The following is a 19,481-nucleotide window of genomic DNA, read 5'->3' on the forward strand; positions in this document are numbered from 1 at the left end:
ACGCGTCGCGGCAACGCGGACGGCAACAACTGTGATTGGTCTGCTTGGTAACATCGCATTTCCTTCTATGCTGCAATAGCTCCCCATTGGGCGACTGAAGGGCAGGGAAGGAACTCTGGTTGCAATGCTTTCCATAAAGCTTTACAGACCTCCGAAATTATGGAGGACACATTTCGCTTTTATGAGAAAAGACGCTCACTTTAAACTTGTTTACCCCGAGAAAGACTACTATGACCATGAAGCCTTGCGCAGGCAGGTGTGTACGCATGCGCGACGTGCGCGACTTGCAGAGCGACGCAGACACACCAACGCACAAGTATAAATGCTCACAATGCGCATAGGCCACTTGCATAGGTTACAGCGTCCATTTGACGCAGAAGTATAAATCAGCCTTCAGAAAGGGAATAGACCAGCCATGAGTGAGTCACTTCCTCACCATGGACATTTCCCAATTTCCTCTTGAACCAAGTTTTGTTCATTGAGCGGTTATTTGTTGGTAGGAAAGGCCACTCACTGTTCTGGAAATACTTCGAACCCAGCTTTATTATTTCTGTTCTCAACGCATCAGGCAGAATTGCTTTTCCAGTATCCTTGTTGAACTTCAGAAGTCCAATGTCATGCTGTTCAATCACTTCTGCTATGACAGTTCGAGGCTCTTTGACACCATCCAGTTCACTAGGTTCAGTGTCGTCAGGCTCAATCTCATCAGGTAAAATCTCGTCAATAAATTTAACATCACCACCACCACCATCATCTTCCCCTCCTGTCATGTCCACGTTCTCTGTGGCAGCCTCACTCTTAATCTCGTCATACTCAGATTTATCTGACTTGGCTTTCTTCTCGGCTTGTGACGCATTTGTACTTGATCCACCTTTGGTGCAGGCGCCTCCATGGAACGTGCCGAACTACTTGTTCCGGGCTTTTCAAAGAAGGGCATGAAGAGCTGGCTCTACCTCTTGGCTTCCTCTGCCTCCAACTTTCGTCTCTTCTGTCCTTCAGCAGCTCCACTTTCCTTCTTTGTGAAGAAACGTTTCATGGTCTTCTTATACAATGCTCTGAAATAAGGCCATCCTGGTGCTTCTCACCCATGATAATCAAAGACAGATCATACACCTGAAGAAAATTCATTTTTCACTATCAGAGGATGGCTGGTCTGACTTTAATAGAAACTGCTCAGTGGCGCCCAGGGCACATGCCATACCTGCCATACTTTAGATACGCCACTGTTCGTATAGTGTGGTGGCCAGAAGCACACAGTCGTGCAAACGTTCTTCACCACTCTGTCTGCCTGTGTTGCAACTTTCAGGGGATTACAGTCTTGAAACCCAAGGTCTCTCTGGTTAGCAGCATTCCATGGTGCCATACCATTGACTGTTTATGTCATAAACCTCTTCGACTTCCCAAATTGCATCAACTCACACTTGTATTTTAAATTTTTTTTTTATTGAGGTACAGCGTAGAATAGGCACTTCAAGCCACATAGTCCAGCAATCCCTTGATCCTAGTCTAATCACGGGACAAATTACAATGACCAATTAACCCCCCAACTGGTACATCTTTAGACTGTGGGAGGAAACTGGAGCACCTGGAGGAAACCCATGCAGTGATGGGGAGAACATACAAACTCCTCAGAGACAGCAGTGGGAAATGAACCCTGATCACCGGTACTGCAAAGCATTGTGCTAATCATCACACCATCATGTCACCCTAAATTATTGGGATTAGCTTCCATCAGCCAAAGTTCTGCCCAACTTTCTATCTGACCTACATGCTTCTTTAGTTGTCGTAGGAAACAACCTTCTTCACTATCCACACATGACAAAACTTTTGTGTCATCCGTAAATTTACTAATCATACCTCATACATTCCCATTCAAGTCATTGATATGCTGTGCATCACTAACAAGGATCCTGGTACCAGTCCCTGTGGTATACCACCTTTACAATCAAAAAACCGTCCTCCCATCAATGTCCTCTTGGTTCCTATCACCAAGCCAATTTTGGATTCATTTATCCAGCTTCCCTTTAATCCTAAGTGCTTTAACCTTCTGGACCAGCCTACCACGCAGGATCTTGTCAAATGCCTTACTAAAGTCTGAATAGTCTACTCCATAGCCTTCATTAATCATATTAGTTACTTCCTCAAAGAACTTCTGCAGTTGTGAGTTGTGTCCAATGTCGAAGAGCTGTTCTGATTAATCTGTTGTGATGATGACTGGAGTCATATAGTGATAATGCATGGAAACGTACCTTCTGCCCAACAGGTCCATGCTGACCAACATTCCCATCTAAACTAACCTGACTTGCGCACACTTAGCCCTTATCCCGCCATTCCTATCCACATACCTGGCCAACTACCATTAATAGAACTGCTTCAACCACTTCCTTTGGCAGCTCCATTTCATATACTGGCCACCTTTTAGGTGGGAAAAGTTACTCTTCAGGTTCGTAGTAAGTCTCTTCCCCTCTCCCCTTAAACTTATGCCCTCAATTTCTTGATTCCCATCCCCGGAAAAAAGATTCTGTACTTTCACCCTAATGTGCCTCTCCTAATTTTATGCACCTCCTTTAGATCACCCCTCATTCTATAACATCATTTTTGATTTTAACTTACTTTACTTTGATTTTTTTAAAGTCTCTTAAGGAATATACTCAGCACTGGCTAGTTCAACATTTATCATTCATCCTTAATTGTACCTTAAGAGTGTTGTGAAGAGCCATCTTTTAGATAGTGGAGATCTGCTAGTAGAATAACATGTATCAGTCACAGGATAGACATTAGTGATGTAACAGGTTCAAAGGTTAAATGCATTCCTGCTTTGGATAGATAGACTTGTGCCTGTGTGAAAATATCAAATACTACATGACATAGCTTTAAGGTTGGAAGAGGAAAGGTTATGAGAGATTTACATTGCAAGTGTTTTTTTTAAACACAGAATGTTGTAGCTGCATGAAATGCATTGCCAAGGGAATGGAAGTAGATATGATAGCAATGTTTAATAGGCATTTAGAAAAATGCATTAACAGACAGGTAATTGAGCATATAGACCATGTGTGATTTAAATTGGCATTGGGGTAGGCACAGATATTGTGGGCTGAAGGGCCTGTTCTTGCATTGTACTGTTCTAGGTTATGTGCTCTGCAACCATAAGATTGTTAATTCATGCAGCAACTGAGATTTGGGGACATCTAATTTAAAAGAAAAATATAGTATTTATATAGCATCCTTCACATAAAACCATTTAATTGCCACACTTAAAATGGAATGACCATTGAGGTGTGAGTGAAATGCAAGTGAAAGGTTGCTGTCAAAGTTAATGACCGCAATACGTTAATAGGAACACGGGGAGCAACCTTTTCCCCCAGAGGGTGATCGGTATATGGAACAAGTTGAGGCAGGTACACTAGCACTTAAAAGGTACTTGAACAAGTGCATGGATAGGAAAGGTTTAGAGGGTCATGGGCCAAACATGAATAGGTTAGATGGGAATCTTGGTTGGCATGGATGAGAGTTGGGCTGAAGGGCCCGTTTCTTTGCCTCTATGACGGGATAATGTGTTTTATTGATGCAGGTTGATGGTGGGAAATATTAGATATGACAGTGGGTCCAATGGGACTTTGGCACCCACCTGGCAACCTAGGTCTTGTTGGAATTGGTAACTATTATTGTCATGTGTGCTGTTGAAAAGCTTTGTTTTGCTTGTTATCCATACAGATCATTTTACTGCATCAGTGCATTGAGGTAGTAGAAAGAAAAACGATATAAGAATGTAAAATGAAGTGCTTTGTTACAGAGGAAGTGCAGCACAGGCAGTCAATTAGGGGTAAAGCCGTGATGAGGGAGATTGTGAGGTCAAGTGGTCAACTCCTCATCCAAGGGAACAACTTAGTGATTTTTTTAACAGCGGAACAGAAGCTGTCCTTGAGCCTGGAGGGGCATGTTTTGTGCTTTTTAGAACTTTGCATCTTCTGCTCACATTTTAACAGCTTTGTGGGGACTTAGACTTCCATGAGCAGATGACATTATGTTCTGCTGCATTTTACTGCCAACGAAGGGTAGCTAAGGAACAGAAACAAATCTGCTGAGGCAGTCAGTAGGTCCAGCAGCATCTGTGGAGGGGCGAAAGGAATTTTCGACCTGATTTAGAATCTCTACCCGAAATGCTGGTAAAATTTATTTCTCCATAACTTGCCCCCACCCCCAATGCACAGATCCGCTGAGTTCCTTCTGCAGATTGCTTGTCGTTCCAGATTCCAGTACCTGTGGTCCCTTGTGCTCTGCAGTGATGGAAAAAAAATGGCAGACTGAGTTCTCACAAGATATGACAGTGATATCCTGAGTGAGCGACAAATGTTGGATAATTCTGGAAGAATAGCCTTCCTCTTATTTGAAATAATCCCATGGGATTTTTCCCCCCATGTGTCTTAAGAGAAAAGTCAGGGTTTCTCTTTAATGCCTTGTTCAGAAGAAAGCACGTGCCACAGGGAGCTGACAGGTTAGCGAGTTCCAGGTTAGCCAGCAGTAGACAGGCTCGGACTGGACACCAGCCTAACACCATCTGAGCCATTTCATGGACAGAGCTCTGGTGTGGAAACCTAACAAAGCAAAGGACCTTTAAGGCAAGGATGTCATCTTTAATCTTGTGTTAGTTGCTGTTTTGAATTTTAGAGAGTGTGTGGATGAAATTCACCTTTTATGGAAATATGATCTGTCATTAGGAGGTCTCTACCTTTGATGTTTAGACATTTGCAAGTATTTATTGACAATAATGATGACTATAGAGCTACTGGATTTTCATGGGATATTTATGTGATTCCAAATGCCCCACAGAGATGGAAATGTGCCAGCTTTATTGCCTGGGTTAGGTACGACTCCAGAACAAGCAAACCACCTCAGAAGTGAACAACTGGCCTTGCCATCCATGTCCAAATAAATATTTAATGTGCACTAGGTGGCTGGTGGAAGCAAATTCAATAACTTTCCAAAGGAAACTCAGTAAAAAGTTGAAGATGGCAGAGGAGTGCGATTGGTAGAGTTGTAGACTCGCACCTCCAGAGACCTGGGGTTCCATTTTGTGTGCGTGTGTGTCCCCATATGCAGACACGTTAATTGAATATTTAGAATATGTTTTGTGATACTGAATTGATTTTGTTTGGTGCTTGCACTTTGGAAGGAAATTGTCCTACAGCACAATGGTGAGCAAATCATCCTTCACTGACTGTGAAGTGCTTTGGGAAACCTGTAAGCCATGGCTCCTGGCCCTTCAGCCCATCGGACCTGTTCCATCATTGGGATCATGGCTGAACCACATCATTGTTCAGTTTGGCTCCACATTCCTCCTCCTTCAAGCAAAATTCTTAAACTAACCCTCAGATTTAACATGGTCAATTGAGCAAAATGTACTCTGTAAGAGTCATTGTACCAACTGAACATTCCTACATTCCCTTTCTCATGGTCTGACACCATTCTCAAGATATCTTTGTCCTGGACTCTACAAATGACAGAAAAATTCTGCCTCCCATTAACCTTGTCTGGCTTGGGTGTAACTCCAGAGCTGTGATAAATGTTGACTCTTAGCTTCCAATCACATCAGCAAACAGGAACTGGCAGTGAAAACACACGAGATGCTGGAGCCCCTTCAGGAATCTGAACTGGCGATTAAGTATATCTTGCCAGCATTTACCCCTGTGACTGCTAGCATTTCTCCAGATTCCTCAACTTTTTTTCTCTCTCCACACTCTAGAGATGTGTGGGTTGGCGGGTTGGCAGCCATTGAAAATCCGCTTAGTGTAGGTGAGTGATTGAAGAATCTTCCGAGGGGACAGGTAGGAATGGGGAGGAAGTGGGGAAATAAAATGCCATCTTTGTAGACTGTTGCTTGGTAGTCAGTACAGAATCAATGAGCAAAGAGGCCTATTTCTGTGCTGTATAACTCCACGTCAATGACTTAAAAGTATGTGGTTCATAGCAGGAGAGTGCAGGGATTCCAGGAATGAAGGGCTTAATGAATGAGCTGTGTTTGTTGGCTTTGGACCTGTACTTGATAGTCAGGTGCAGATGACGGAAAGTGGGGATCTCATTGAAACCTCCCGCATACTGAAAAGCCTGGCTACAGTGAGTGTAGAGAGGATGTTTTCATTAACCGGAGAGCTTAAGATCTAAGGGCACCACGTCAAAATAAAGGGACACTCTTTTAGAACTGAGATGAGGAGGAATTTCTTCAGCCAGAGGGTGGTGAATTTGTGAAAGTTATTGCCATGGACTGCTGTGGTGGCCTAGGCATAGTACGCATTTAAAGCTGAAGTTAATGGGTTCTCGATTGGTAAGAGGGGTTAAAGGATATGGAGTTAAGATCAGAGGATGGGTTTGAAAAGAAACAATGACTGAGTGGTGGGGTAGAGTTAATGTGCTGAATGGCCCAACTCTACTCTTATATCTCATTCTGTAATGTTCTGTAATGCAATTTACCATGAGCCACAGCCCAAGCATTTTTGTCGTGTGGGGTTGTGTACCCGAGGATCAAACAACAACAGGATAAGAGTGTAAACCTTGGAAATAATATATTGACCTGTGACTGAGTGTATGGCACTGCTGTAAAATGTAACCATGGCTCCAAGAGTTAGATTACAGTGTGTGATTAGATAAATTCAATGCGATTACTGGAACGTAGTCGATTAAGAGATAATTTTATTGTGTTTTCTTTTAGTACTGGCACTATGAAGAAGGAGGTCATTTTTCTCAGTTATTTAGAGATTCCAGGATAGAGGGATCTCGAGACTGGAGTCAGACCTCTCTCGGGAGAATGTAAGCAACTTAATTTTGGTAGAATGGCTTCCACAAAGTATATTTAATTTGGAATTAAATTTGTGATTAATTTAGGATTTTTGTTTGAGGAAAGCAAGAAGGGGTATGAATCGAAGCTGAACAGTTCATGGACCATAGAACAGTATTGCAAAGGAACAGGCCCTTCAGTCCATTATGTTGTGCTGAACTAATTAAACTGGTAATTAAATTCTTAAGTAAATGAATCCCTTCAGTCACACAGTGTCCATATATTGATATTTTCTGCACATTCATGTGCCTATCTAAACACCTCTTAAATGCTTCTGTCATGATTGACTTCGCTCCCAACCTCGGCAGTGCTGTGTAAAATAAAATTGCACCACAAATCATCTTTGAACTTACTCCCTTTCATCCTAAATGCACTCCATCTTGTGTGAGACAGTTTGACCCTGGGAAGACGATACCTCATGAGACATCTGTGCCTCTCATCAACGTCTGTTAGCTCTCGCCATAGCTTCCACTGTTCCTCTAGCACATGCCCTCTAATCCAGGTAACCCTCTTATGCACCCCCTCCAAAGCCTCCACACCCTTCCTAAAATGGATGACCAGAACTGAATACAATATTGCCGATGTGGCCTAACCAGTGTTTTATGAAGCTCAGCATAACACCCTGGCTCTTGCTTAATACCTCGACTAGTGCTTCCTTTAACACTCGACCTATATAGTCACATTCAGGGAGCTCTAGACTTGGACCCAGAAACCCTCTGTACAGCAACGCACATAAAATGCTGGAGGAACTGGGCAAGTCAGGCAGCATCTATGGAAACGAATAAACAGTCGTCATTTCTGGCCAAGACCCTTCTTCGGAGCTTTGTACACCAATACCTTTAAGCATTTTGTCATTACCGTCCCTTTAAATCCCCAGGGCCAGATGGTCTGCATCCTACAGTGCTTAAGGAAGTAGCCCAAGAAATAGTGGATGCATTAGTGATAATTTTTCAAAACTCGTTAGATTCTGGACTAGTTTCTGAGGATTGGAGGGTGGCTAATGTAACTCCACTTTTTAAAAAAGGAGGGAGAGAGAAACGGGGGAATTATAGACCGGTTAGCCTAACGTCGGTGGTGGGGAAACTGCTGGAGTCAGTTATCAAGGATGTGATAACAGCACATTTGGAAAGCGGTGAAATGATCGGACAAAGTCAGCATGGATTTGTGAAAGGAAAATCATGTCTGATGAATCTCATAGAATTTTTTGAGGATGTAACTAGTAGAGTGGATAGGGGAGAACCAGTGGATGTGGTATATTTGGATTTTCAAAAGGCTTTTGACAAGGTCCCACACAGGAGATTAGTGTGCAAACTTAAAGCACACGGTATTGGGGGTAAGGTATTGGTGTGGGTGGAGAATTGGTTAGCAGACAGGAAGCAAAGAGTGGGAATAAACGGGACCTTTTCAGAATGGCAGGCGGTGACTAGTGGGGTACCGCAAGGCTCAGTGCTGGGACCCCAGTTGTTTACAATATATATTAATGACTTGGATGAGGGAATTAAATGCAGCATCTCCAAGTTTGTGGATGACACGAAGCTGGGTGGCAGTGTTAGCTGTGAGGAGGATGCTAAGAGGATGCAGGGTAAATTGGATAGGTTGGGTGAGTGGGCAAATTCATGGCAGATGCAATTTAATGTGGATAAATGTGAAGTTATCCACTTTGGTGGCAAAAATAGGAAAACAGATTATTATCTGAATGGTGGCCGATTAGGAAAAGGGGAGGTGCAACAAGACCTGGGTGTCATTATACACCAGTCATTGAAAGTGGGCATGCAGGTACAGCAGGCGGTGAAAAAGGCGAATGGTATGCTGGCATTTATAGCGAGAGGATTCGAGTACAGGAGCAGGGAGGTACTACTGCAGTTGTACAAGGCCTTGGTGAGACCACACCTGGAGTATTGTGTGCAGTTTTGGTCCCCTAATCTGAGGAAAGACATCCTTGCCATAGAGGGAGTACAAAGAAGGTTCACCAGATTGATTCCTGGGATGGCAGGACTTTCATATGAAGAAAGACTGGATGAACTGGGCTTGTACTCGTTGGAATTTAGAAGATTGAGGGGGGATCTGATTGAAACGTATAAGATCCTAAAGGGATTGGACAGGCTAGATGCAGGAAGATTGTTCCCGATGTTGGGGAAGTCCAGAACGAGGGGCCACAGTTTGAGGATAGAGGGGAAGCCTTTTAGGACTGAGATTAGGAAAAACTTCTTCACACAGAGAGTGGTGAATCTGTGGAATTCTCTGCCACAGGAAACGGTTGAAGCCAGTTCATTGGCTATATTTAAGAGGGAGTTAGATATGGCCCTTGTGGCTACGGGGATCAGGGGGTATGGAGGGAAGGCTGGGGCGGGGTTCTGAGTTGGATGATCAGCCATGATCATAATAAATGGCGGTGCAGGCTCGATGGGCCGAATGGCCTACTCCTGCACCTATTTTCTATATTTCTATTTTACATTTGTCCTCTCAAGATACATCACCTCATACTGTCCTGATTAACCTCCTGCCGTTTCTCTGCCATATTTGCAACTGATCCATCTCCTGCTGTATGCTTTGGCAATGTCTACACCATCCACAAACCATCTATCTATGTACAATCTGCAAGCCAGCTAACCCACCCATACACATTTTCATGCAGGTCATTTATATCACAAACAACAGAGGTTGCAGTACGAATCCTGAGAAACACCACTAGTCACAGATCTTCAACCAGAAAATTCAGCCATGATCATAATGGGAGAGACGGTTTGAAGGACTAAAGGGCCTACTCCCAATCCTGTGCCCATGACCAACAGATTTCCCAGAACAGTCAGGGAAGGTCTACTGCCATAAGACAACTTCCTTCCAAACCGCAAACAACAGCAAAACTACTTCAACATCACCATCGTATTCTAAACATTTAGGCAATGAACATATGTATACACACACACGCAAAGATTTATATGAAGGTTACCAAGGCTGGAAGGCTCAAGTTATAAGGATAGATGGATAGACTGGGGTTTTTCCTAGAATTCACGAGACAGAGGAGTGATCTTAAATAGATATATTAAATCGTGAAGTGTGTGTATAAGGTCAAATTTTTTCTAGCATTTAAAACTAGATGGCATAGATTTAAGGGATACCTGGGAGGGTGGGGGGGAACGGCTTTTCCACAAACAGGGTGGTGGGTAAGTGGAATGGCCTACCAGGGGAAGTTGTAGAGGTTACAATATTTAAAAGACATTTAGCCAGGTACTTGGTTGGAGAAGATTTAAAGGGATATGGGTCGAACACAGGCAAATGGGATGAATTGAGCCAAAGGGTCCTTTTTCGTGCTCTATGACTCTGAGTGAAAAGGGTCTCTCTTTGTCCTTCTCCTCTTCCAGGATTGGTTTCAATGAAAGGGGTGAAATTGGCTTTTATCCACTTGTTGTAAATGCACCCTTGTAGCTGTGATTTGGAGAGGTGGAGTTAAGTTGGACTAGTATCTATGGGCCATGCTTGAGTTAAAAGGAGAGACTGGATAGGCTGGGACTGTTCTCTCTGGAGCAAGGGAGGCCGAGGTGTGAACTTGTAGAAACTGAGAGAATGGTGAGAATCATATGTAAGGTAGATGATCGTAGTTGTTCCCAGGGTAGGGGAGTCTAAAACTGGAGGACGTAGGTTTAAGTTGAGGGGGGAAAGATTTCAAGGGGACCCGAGGGGCAAGTTTTTCATAAAGGCCAGAGAGTGTATGGAATGAGCTGCCAGATGAAGTGGAAAGGCAGGTACATTGAGAAGATATTTGGACAGGAATGCCAATAGGAGAGGGTTAGGGGTGTGTGAACCAAATGTAGGCAAGTGGATAGTGTAGATAGGCACCTTGATTGGCACAGAAGAGTTAGGCTAAAGGATCTGTTCCTGTGCCTCATAATAGTGAATCTGTGACATGTTGGAACCATAGTGTGAAAAGGGAGTCATGCTAGGGTATAACTTGAGGAATGAAACATGGACATGCATAATCAGACAGAGGTCAGAACTAATGAATTAGAATCTAGATCTCACGTCAATAGACGAGAAACTTAAAATCCAGGAGTCAGATAAATCTGGAAATTAAGCAAAGTAAATGAAACCCAAAGAGCTGAAAGTCTAAAAGCAGAAAATGTCAGAAGCACTCAGTAGGTCAGGAAGCAGCTGTGGAGAGAGAAACTGAGTTAACTCTTTGTATTTAAGATATTCTGACGAAAGTTCTTGGACCTGAAACATCAACTCTGTTTTGCATTCCATGGATCTGTTCACTTTTTATTATTCTTTGGTGTTTCAAGCATAATAATCCCAGAATTACTAGGTTGTTCTGTTCAGTGTTGTCTTATTGGGAAAGAAATCTGCCTCTCATCAATCTAGTTTTGTTTGTATGTAATGTCAGACCCTGAATATTTGTTGACTCTTAACAGCCCCCTGATTTGGCCAGGCAAACCAGTCACTTCAGCAAACAGGAATAGGCAATAAATGTTTCTTGTCAGCAACACACCCACATCATGAGGAAACACAAATAAATAACATTCCTCTTTCATCTCCATGCATTGCTTCTAAAACTGGATTTATGACTGTCTAGATGCAATGGTGTACATTGTCAACTGGGTATAAGTATGAAAGGGGCTATGTGTTGGAGTGAATGGTTATGTAGAAGGGTATGTGTGTGTTCCCTTACATTGCCATGCTTGTCCTTCCTCCTTACTGGAGCAAACCTGTCCTGTACTCTCTGCAGTTGGTCTTTAATCACGTTCCACATTTCAGAAGTGGACTTGCCCAAAAACATCTCTTTCTAATTAATTTTCTGAGGTTTTTGCTTAATACACTCATAATTTTTCCTGCTCCAATTTAATACTCACTTGCAAGGTCCATATTTATGCGAATCTTGTAAAATTGCAAAATTTTAGTTGTAAAATTAGTCAGCTCCATCTTGGGTACTAGCCTCCATAGTATCCAAGACATCTTCAAGGAGCGGTGTCTCAGAAAAGTGACGTCCATTATTAAGGATACCCCCCCCCCCATCACCTAGGACATGCCCTCTTCTCACTGTTACCATCAGGAAGGAGGTGCAGAAGCCTGAAGACACACACTCAGTGATTCAGGAACAACTTCTTCCCCTCTGCAATACAATTCCTAGATGGACATTGAACCTGTGAAGACTACATTACTTTTTTAAATATATTATTTCTGTTTTTACATAATTTTAAATCTATTTAATGCAAGTATATATACTTACCTATTTTTTTCTTTCAATATTATCATGTATTGCATCGAACTGCTGACGCATGCCAGTGATAATAAACCTGATTCTGATTCTGATCTATAGCTATCTTAAAACCTCAGGAGTTGTGATCGCTGTTCCCTGACATACGAACATAAGAAATAGGAGCAGGAGTAGGCCATCCAGCCCATCGAGCCTGCCCTGCAATTCAATAAGATCATGGCTGATTTGTCTGTAAACTCAGCTCCATCTACCTGCCTTTTCCCCATAACCCTTAATTCCCCTACTATGTAAAAATCTGTTCTCACATTGGAAGGTCAGTAACTCTTCCTGGCTCATTACTCAAAACCAGGTTTAGTATGGCTCTTGATCATGAAGGACTATCTACATATTGATTTATGAAACCTGGCTGGATGCACCTAACAAATTCTGCCCCATCTAAACCTACTAAAGACGTCAAAGTCTATAGTAGGGAAGATAAAGTCACCTACTACAATAACCCTGTTGTTTTTACACCTTTTACTAGTCTTCCTGCATATGTGTTCCTCAGTGTTGTTATAAGGGAAGGGGATGGTCTGTAGGAAAATCCCATCAGCGTGATTGCACTTTCCTTATTTTTGAATTTTACTCATATCATCTCGTGGATGGACACTCCATTCTGCCCCCTCTGAGTCCAGCTGTGATATTGTCCCTGATCAAAAGTGCAAACAGGCCCCCTGGATTTACCTCCTTCTATAACAGAGATTCCTACCCTTTTTTATGGAATGCGCCCCTACCATTAACTGAAGGGTCTGTAGATCTCGGGTTGGGAACCCCTGTTCTAAAACATCAGAAACTTGGAACATTAAGAATCCATTCCCGTTCCTCTCTCAACCAGCCTCTGTTAGGCCACAACATCACAGTTCCATGCATCTTCGTATACTGATATCCATCCTTGTATATAGCTAGGACATGGCGAGTGATAGACACCTTTTGGTCTGCCAGCCCATTGAGTTGTCTGTGGAGGAATGCTGCAGGTAGGCACAGTGCTGAAAATGGCGCTAAAACTTAGTGCAGCTACTGCAAAGGTGCTTTGGGGAAGGACCACAGTACAGGGTTCTTCTGCTAATGGACAGGAAGGGGCCAGGTTAGGAGAGGACGCCCTCAATTGTTGTAGTAGAGTACCACCTCAGGAGGCCACATGAGTGGCAGCAATCCTGTTGGTTTTAATGAAAGTAATAAAAAAAAAACTCTAATGCATTGACTAATGAATGTAAGAATGAAAAGAAATTGTGCGGTTTATTCTTGTAAATATTTTTTATGAATAAAGTTTATTTTGATATACAGTACGTTTAAAAAAAACAACACTAGCACATGGCACTGGGAGTAATCTAAAGATTGCTACCTTTGAGATTCTGTTTTTCAGCCTCTTCTCTAACTCCCTATACTCACTTTGCAGGACCTCTTTCTCCCTTTCTAACTCTGTCATTGATGGCAATGTGCACCATGACCTCTGGCTGCTTATCCTCCACCCTGAGCATGTTCTGCAGCCACGCTGAGACATACTCAACCTCGGGACCTGGAAGGCCACATGCAATCTTGGTGTTTCTTTCGTGGCTACAGAACCTCCTGTCGGTCTCCTGTCACAGTTGATCTGCCTGACGTTTACCCTTCCCTGCTGAGCCTCGGAGCTGGCCAGGGTGCCACTGACCTGGCTGTTGTTGTGTTGTAAATGAATTGTGGGTGGTTGCAGAGAGGAGTGGAGAGTGGTACAACTCTGTTCTGAGCAATTTTTTCTCACCTTCAAGTCTTCCATCATATTTGTGGCAACAGCAGAGACTCGTTATGTGATCTGAAACTCGAGGTCTATGTCTATTCTACCCATTGAATGGCCTCCAGATGCTCTAGGTACCTCCCACATTCCAAAAATATGTTGACATTTAGGTTTAGACCAGGAGTTCCCAATCTTTTTTATGCCTTGGACCCCTACCATTAACCAAGGGCTCCATGCCCCCAGGTTGGGAATCCTTGGTTTAGACCGATAAATGTTTCACAGTTCAAGGTTTTGAGGCTTATAGAGACTGTCACAGAAGAGGAGTTGAGTCCAGTGTAGATTAACCAGGATCATGTTGAATGACAGGGCAGCTCCGAAGGGCCGAGTGGCCTACCCCTGCTCCTTTTTTTTCAATGTTGGTGTATTGTTCACTGCAAATTGCCACAAGTGTGTGGGTGAGTGGTGGAACCTGGAGGTGTTTTTGGGAATCTTTGGCTGGTTTAGGATTAATGCATTTGAGTGCTTGATGGTCAAAATTAATTGATTGGGCGGAAGGGGCTTGTGTGATTACATAGAACATGGAACAGTACAGGGCAGAAACAGGCCTGTCAGCCTTTGCTGAACACAGTGCCAAATTAAACTAAATCACTTTGGGCTGTGCATGATGCGTATCCCTCTATCCCCACGTATTCACTTGTCTGTCCAAAAGCCTCTTAGCATCATTATTGTGTCTGCTTCCACCACTTCTCCTGGCAGCCTGTCTTTTCACACTCTTGTGTGTATAAAAAAATCCCTCAAAAAAAATCCCCAAAAATCCCAGTTTAGGAGCCGAGAGATAATGCTGCAGCTATATAGGACCCTGGTCAGACCCCACTTGGAGTACTGTGCTCAGTTCTGGTTGCCTCACTGTAGGAAGGATGTGGAAACCATAGAAAGGGTGCAGAGGAGATTTACAAGGATGTTGCCTGGATTGGGGAGCATGCCTTACGAGAATAGGTTGAGTGAACTTGGTCTTTTCTCTTTGACAGAGGATGAGAGGTGACCTGATAGAGGTGTATAAGATGATGAGAGGCATTGATTGTGTCGATAGTCAGAGGCTTTTTCCCAGGGCTGAAATAGCTAACACGAGAGGGCACCGTTTTAAAGTGCTTGGAAGTAGGTGCAGAGGAGATATCAGGGGTAAGTTTTTTACACAGAGACCGGTGAGTGCGTGGAATGGGCTGCTGGCGACAGCGGTGGAGCTGGATACAATAGTGTCTTTTATTATGTATATGGACAGGTATATGGAGCTCAGAAAAATAGAGGGCTACAGGTGACCCTAGGTAATTTCTCAGGTAAGGACGTGTTCAGCACAGCTTTGTGGGCCGAAGGGCCTGTATTGTGCTGTAGATTTTCTATGTTTCTATGTTTCTAAAAAAAGTCTTGCCCAACATATCCCTCTCTTATACTAAATACATGTACTCTAGTACTTTTACCTTTCTACCCTGTGATAAGAATTCCAACTGTCTCCCCTGTCTACCCCCTCATTATTTTATTAACATTAATCATGTCTCTGACATAATCCAGGAAACATCCTGCTAATTACCCTCTTCCCTCCAACCAAATGCCTCCACATCCTTCCTGTAATGGGGCAACCAGAACTGCCTGCAATTTCTATGACTATATATCAGTGATCCTTTATTATTGCTGGGTTTAAATCCTGGAATTCTCAAAACAGCAGTATTGAGAGTATTCAGAGGGGAATTCAGGGGTGGGCACAACATGTATCCCTGATCCCTTAATAAGTAGAGAAAGTTTGTGGAAAGCCTGAAATCACTGGGGAAAGCCCAAGTGCAGCTGCTTTAAGGTGAAACTCAGTGCCACTCCATGTGCCCAGTTGGCATCTGAAGCTGTGAATAAACTTGGTGCTTGTTTGGGACTAACAACATTTTATGCTCAGGATTTTGAGAGATAAAACCTTGAGACATAAGAGCAGAATTAGGCTATTTGGCCCGTATCTGCTCTGCATAAGATACTGATGCATCTGGAAAAGTATGGCTGATTGGAGATAACCAGCACAGTTTTGTGTGTGCCAGATCATGTTTTCTGAACTTGATTGAGTTTTCTGATGTAATCAAGAAGGGTGGTAAATGTAGTCTATATGAAAGGACTTGGATAAGCTTCCATGTAGTAGGTTGCTGTGGAAGGTTAGATGGCATAGATTATAGGGAGAGATGGCTAATTGAATACACAACTGGTTTGATGGTAAACAGCCAAGGATGATGATGGAAGGTTGTTTCTCAAACTTGTTTCTTGGATGCCTGTGACTAGTGGTGTGCCTCAGGGGTCCTGGGACCTTTGCTATTTGCCATCTGTATCAGTAATTTGGATGAGAATGCATAAAGCATGATTTGTAAATTGCAGGTGGTAGTAAAATAGATGGTAGAATGGACAATGAAGAAAGTTATGAAAATTTACAGGGGGATCTTGATTGGCTGGGTGAGTGGGCGGAGGAATGGGAAAAGGAGATCAATTCGGATAGGTGCAAGGTGTTGCATTTAGGAAAGTCAAGTCAAGGTAGGACTTCCATATACAACAGTTGTGCCCTGGGGAGTGCTGAAAACCGGAAGAACCCTGGTTCTTAGAGATTAGGTACAGATTTCCCTGACCGTGGAGTCACAGGTAAGGTAGGTGGTGAAGTCTTTTGGCATGCTAACCTTCATTAATCAGGCCATTGCGTATAGACATTGGGAGGTCATAATGCAGTCGTAGAAGCCATTAGTGAGGCTGTATTCTGTTCAGTTTTGGTCAACTTACTAGAGAAAATATTTCATTAAACTGGAAAGAGTACCAAGATTATTTATGAGGATTTTGACAGAACTCTGGGGTCTCAGTTGAATTTGGACGGCATAGTGCTCCTATCCTTGGAATGTAAGAGAGGGGGAGCTGGCTTACAGAAGCGTGTAAAATCATGAGCGGCACAAATGGAGTGAATGCACGCAACCATTTTTTTTAAGGATTGGGAAATCAAGAACTAAAGGACGTAGATTTAATGTGAGAGGGGGACTTTCAGAGGGAACTTGAGGAGGATTGTATTTACACAGAGAGTGATGCGTATGTGGAAAGAGCTGCCAGAGGAAATGGCTGAGGCAGATACAATAACAACTCTCAACAGTAGGTACATTTTAACAGTTGGACAGATACATGGATAGGAAAGGTTTAGAAGGTTATGGGTCAAATGCTGACAAGTAGAATTAACTTGGATCAATATCAGAGTTCAAAGTTCAAAGTAAAATTTATTATCAGGGTACATACATGTCACTGCATACAACCGCGAGAGTCTTTTTCCTGCAGGCATACTTAGCAAATCTATAGAACAGTAACTGTAAACAGAATCAATGTAGGCTCGACAGGCCAGATGGGCTACTCCTGCTCCCGTCTCTTATGTTATTAACAACAAACTGTGCAAAAGCAAGTATAAATAAGTAGCAATAAATAACGAGGGCATGAATCTCAAATAGAACCATAGAACACTACAGCACAGAAAACAGGCCATTCGGCCCTTCTGGTCTGTGCCGAAACTTTATTCTGCTAGTCTCATTGACCTGCACCCAGTCCATAACCATCCAGTCCTTTCCCATCCATGTATCTATCCAATTTATTCTTAAAACTTGAGCCCGCATTTACCACATGGCAACTCGTTCCACACTCCCACCACTCTGAGTGAAGAAGTTCCCCTTAATCATCCCCCTAAACCTTTCCCCTTTCACCCTAAAGCCATATCCTCTCGTACTTATCTCCCCTAATCTAAGTGGAAAGAGCCTACTCGCATTTACTCTGTCTACACCCCTCATAATTTTGTAAACCTCTAACAAATTCCCCCTCATTCTTCTACGCTTCAAGGAATAAAGTCCTAACCTGTTCTGTCTTTCCTTGTAACTCAACTCAGAAGACCCAGCAACATCCTAGTAAATCTTCTCTGCACTCTTTCAATCTTACTGATATCCTTCCTATAGATAGGTGACCAGAACTGCACACAATACTCCAAATTTGGCCACGCCAATGTCTTATACAACTTCACCATAACATCCCAACTCCTATACTTAGTACTTTGATTTATGAATGCAAGGATATCAAAAGCCTTCTTTACAATCCTGTCTACCTGTGACATCACTTTCAGGGAATTATATATCTGAACTCCCAGATCCCTTTGTTCCTCCGCACTCCTCAGTGCCCTACCATTTATTGTGTATGTCCTACCTTGATTTGTCCTTCCAAAATGCAACATCTCACACTTGTCAGCATTAAGTTCCATCTGCCATTTTTTGGTCCATTTTTCCAGTTGGTCCAGATGCCTCTGCAAGCTATGAAAGCCTTCCTCGCTGTCCACAACACCAGCAGTCTTAGTGTCATCAGCAAACTTGCTGATCTGATTTACCACATTATTATCTAGATCATTGATATAGACAACAAACAACAATGGTCCCAGCACAGATCCCCAAAGCACACCACTAGTCACAGACCTCCAGTCTGAGAAGCAATCATCCATTACCACTCTCTGCCTTCTCCCATTGAAGCACCTTCAATTACTCCAAAAGACTGAGGTTTGGTAAAATACTGAAAGTCTTTTATTTGCTGTACAATACGACCTCCACAGTGAGTGTCTGCCCCCGGACTGAGGGGGAGGGGCAAGGCGAACACCTTTATACAAGACTCTGTGGGAGGAGCCACAGGGGCAGTCAGCAGAGGGGTGTGTCCAGACAGGTAACCGAGTTACAACATATATACATGGTTTACCACATTCACCCCTCCTTTTTTTAAAAAGAGTCCCGCGGGGTGAAGTGACTGACAGTATTTACAAGAAGTATATTTACAGGTCAAGTCTATCAGACGGTCGAGTCCGTCGCTGTGATCTACGTAGCACCGGCAGTGATTGCACCGGCGATGGCGGTAGTGCTGGCTCCGGCCTGACTTCAGGTGCCAGCACGTTAGGCGTCGGTAATCCCTCGTGCGTGTGCGTCACGCCCGGTATGGGAATGTCGTGTGGTGTCTGTATAGGGTTTGGGGTGCACGGTGTCTCGTAGGTACATACATTGGTGGGTATGGGGTCAATAGTCACCACGGAGTGTTCAGGGTAGGGGCCCGGAGCTCCTGCGGGCGCCAGGTCGCGGATGGAGACCGTGTCCTCCCGCCCATCAGGTAAAACCACGTAGGCATACTGGGGGTTTGCATGAAGTAAGTGAACCCTCTCAACTATCGGGTAGTATTTATTGCTCCTCGCATGTTTCCGGAGCAGCACTGGCCCCGGGGACGTCAGCCAAGATGGTAGGGTGGTTCCAGTGGTCGATTTTCGGGGAAAAGAAAAGAGCCGCTCATGAGGGGTGGCATTGGTGGCTGTGCATAACAGGGAGCGGATGGAGTGGAGTGCCTCGGGAAGGACCTCCTGCCAGCGGGAGACCGGCAGTCCCTTTGACCTGAGGGCTAAGAGTGTGGCCTTCCACACCGTGCCATTCTCCTTCTCCACCTGTCCATTCCCCCAGGGATTATAGTTCGTGGTCCTACTGGTTGCAATTCCCCTAGCCAGTAGATATTGGCGCAGCTCGTCACTCGTAAACGAGGACCCTCTGTCACTGTGGATATAGCATGGGTATCCGAACAGAGTGAAGAGTTTGCGCAGGGCTTTTATAACTGACGTGGTAGCGGTGTCG

At 43.6% G+C, this 19,481-nt stretch overlaps 1 protein-coding gene across 2 annotated transcripts in view; it reads left to right on the forward strand.

The window, feature by feature from the left end:
* The window catches only part of LOC140209259 (uncharacterized), a 96,544-nt gene that overhangs the window by 42,095 nt on the left and 34,968 nt on the right, over positions 1-19,481 (forward strand). Inside the window, exon 4 of one of the 2 annotated variants that reach the window (XM_072277633.1) lies at positions 6,707-6,804. The exons of the other annotated variant lie outside the window; for it this stretch is intronic. Coding sequence (XP_072133734.1) covers positions 6,707-6,804 — 98 coding nt within the window. The remainder of the gene's footprint in view (positions 1-6,706; positions 6,805-19,481) is intronic. 2 annotated transcript variants of the gene reach the window in all.

The sequence above is a fragment of the Mobula birostris genome, chromosome 2 (genome assembly GCF_030028105.1).
Source record: "Mobula birostris isolate sMobBir1 chromosome 2, sMobBir1.hap1, whole genome shotgun sequence".
Taxonomy (NCBI): Eukaryota; Metazoa; Chordata; class Chondrichthyes; order Myliobatiformes; family Myliobatidae; genus Mobula; species Mobula birostris.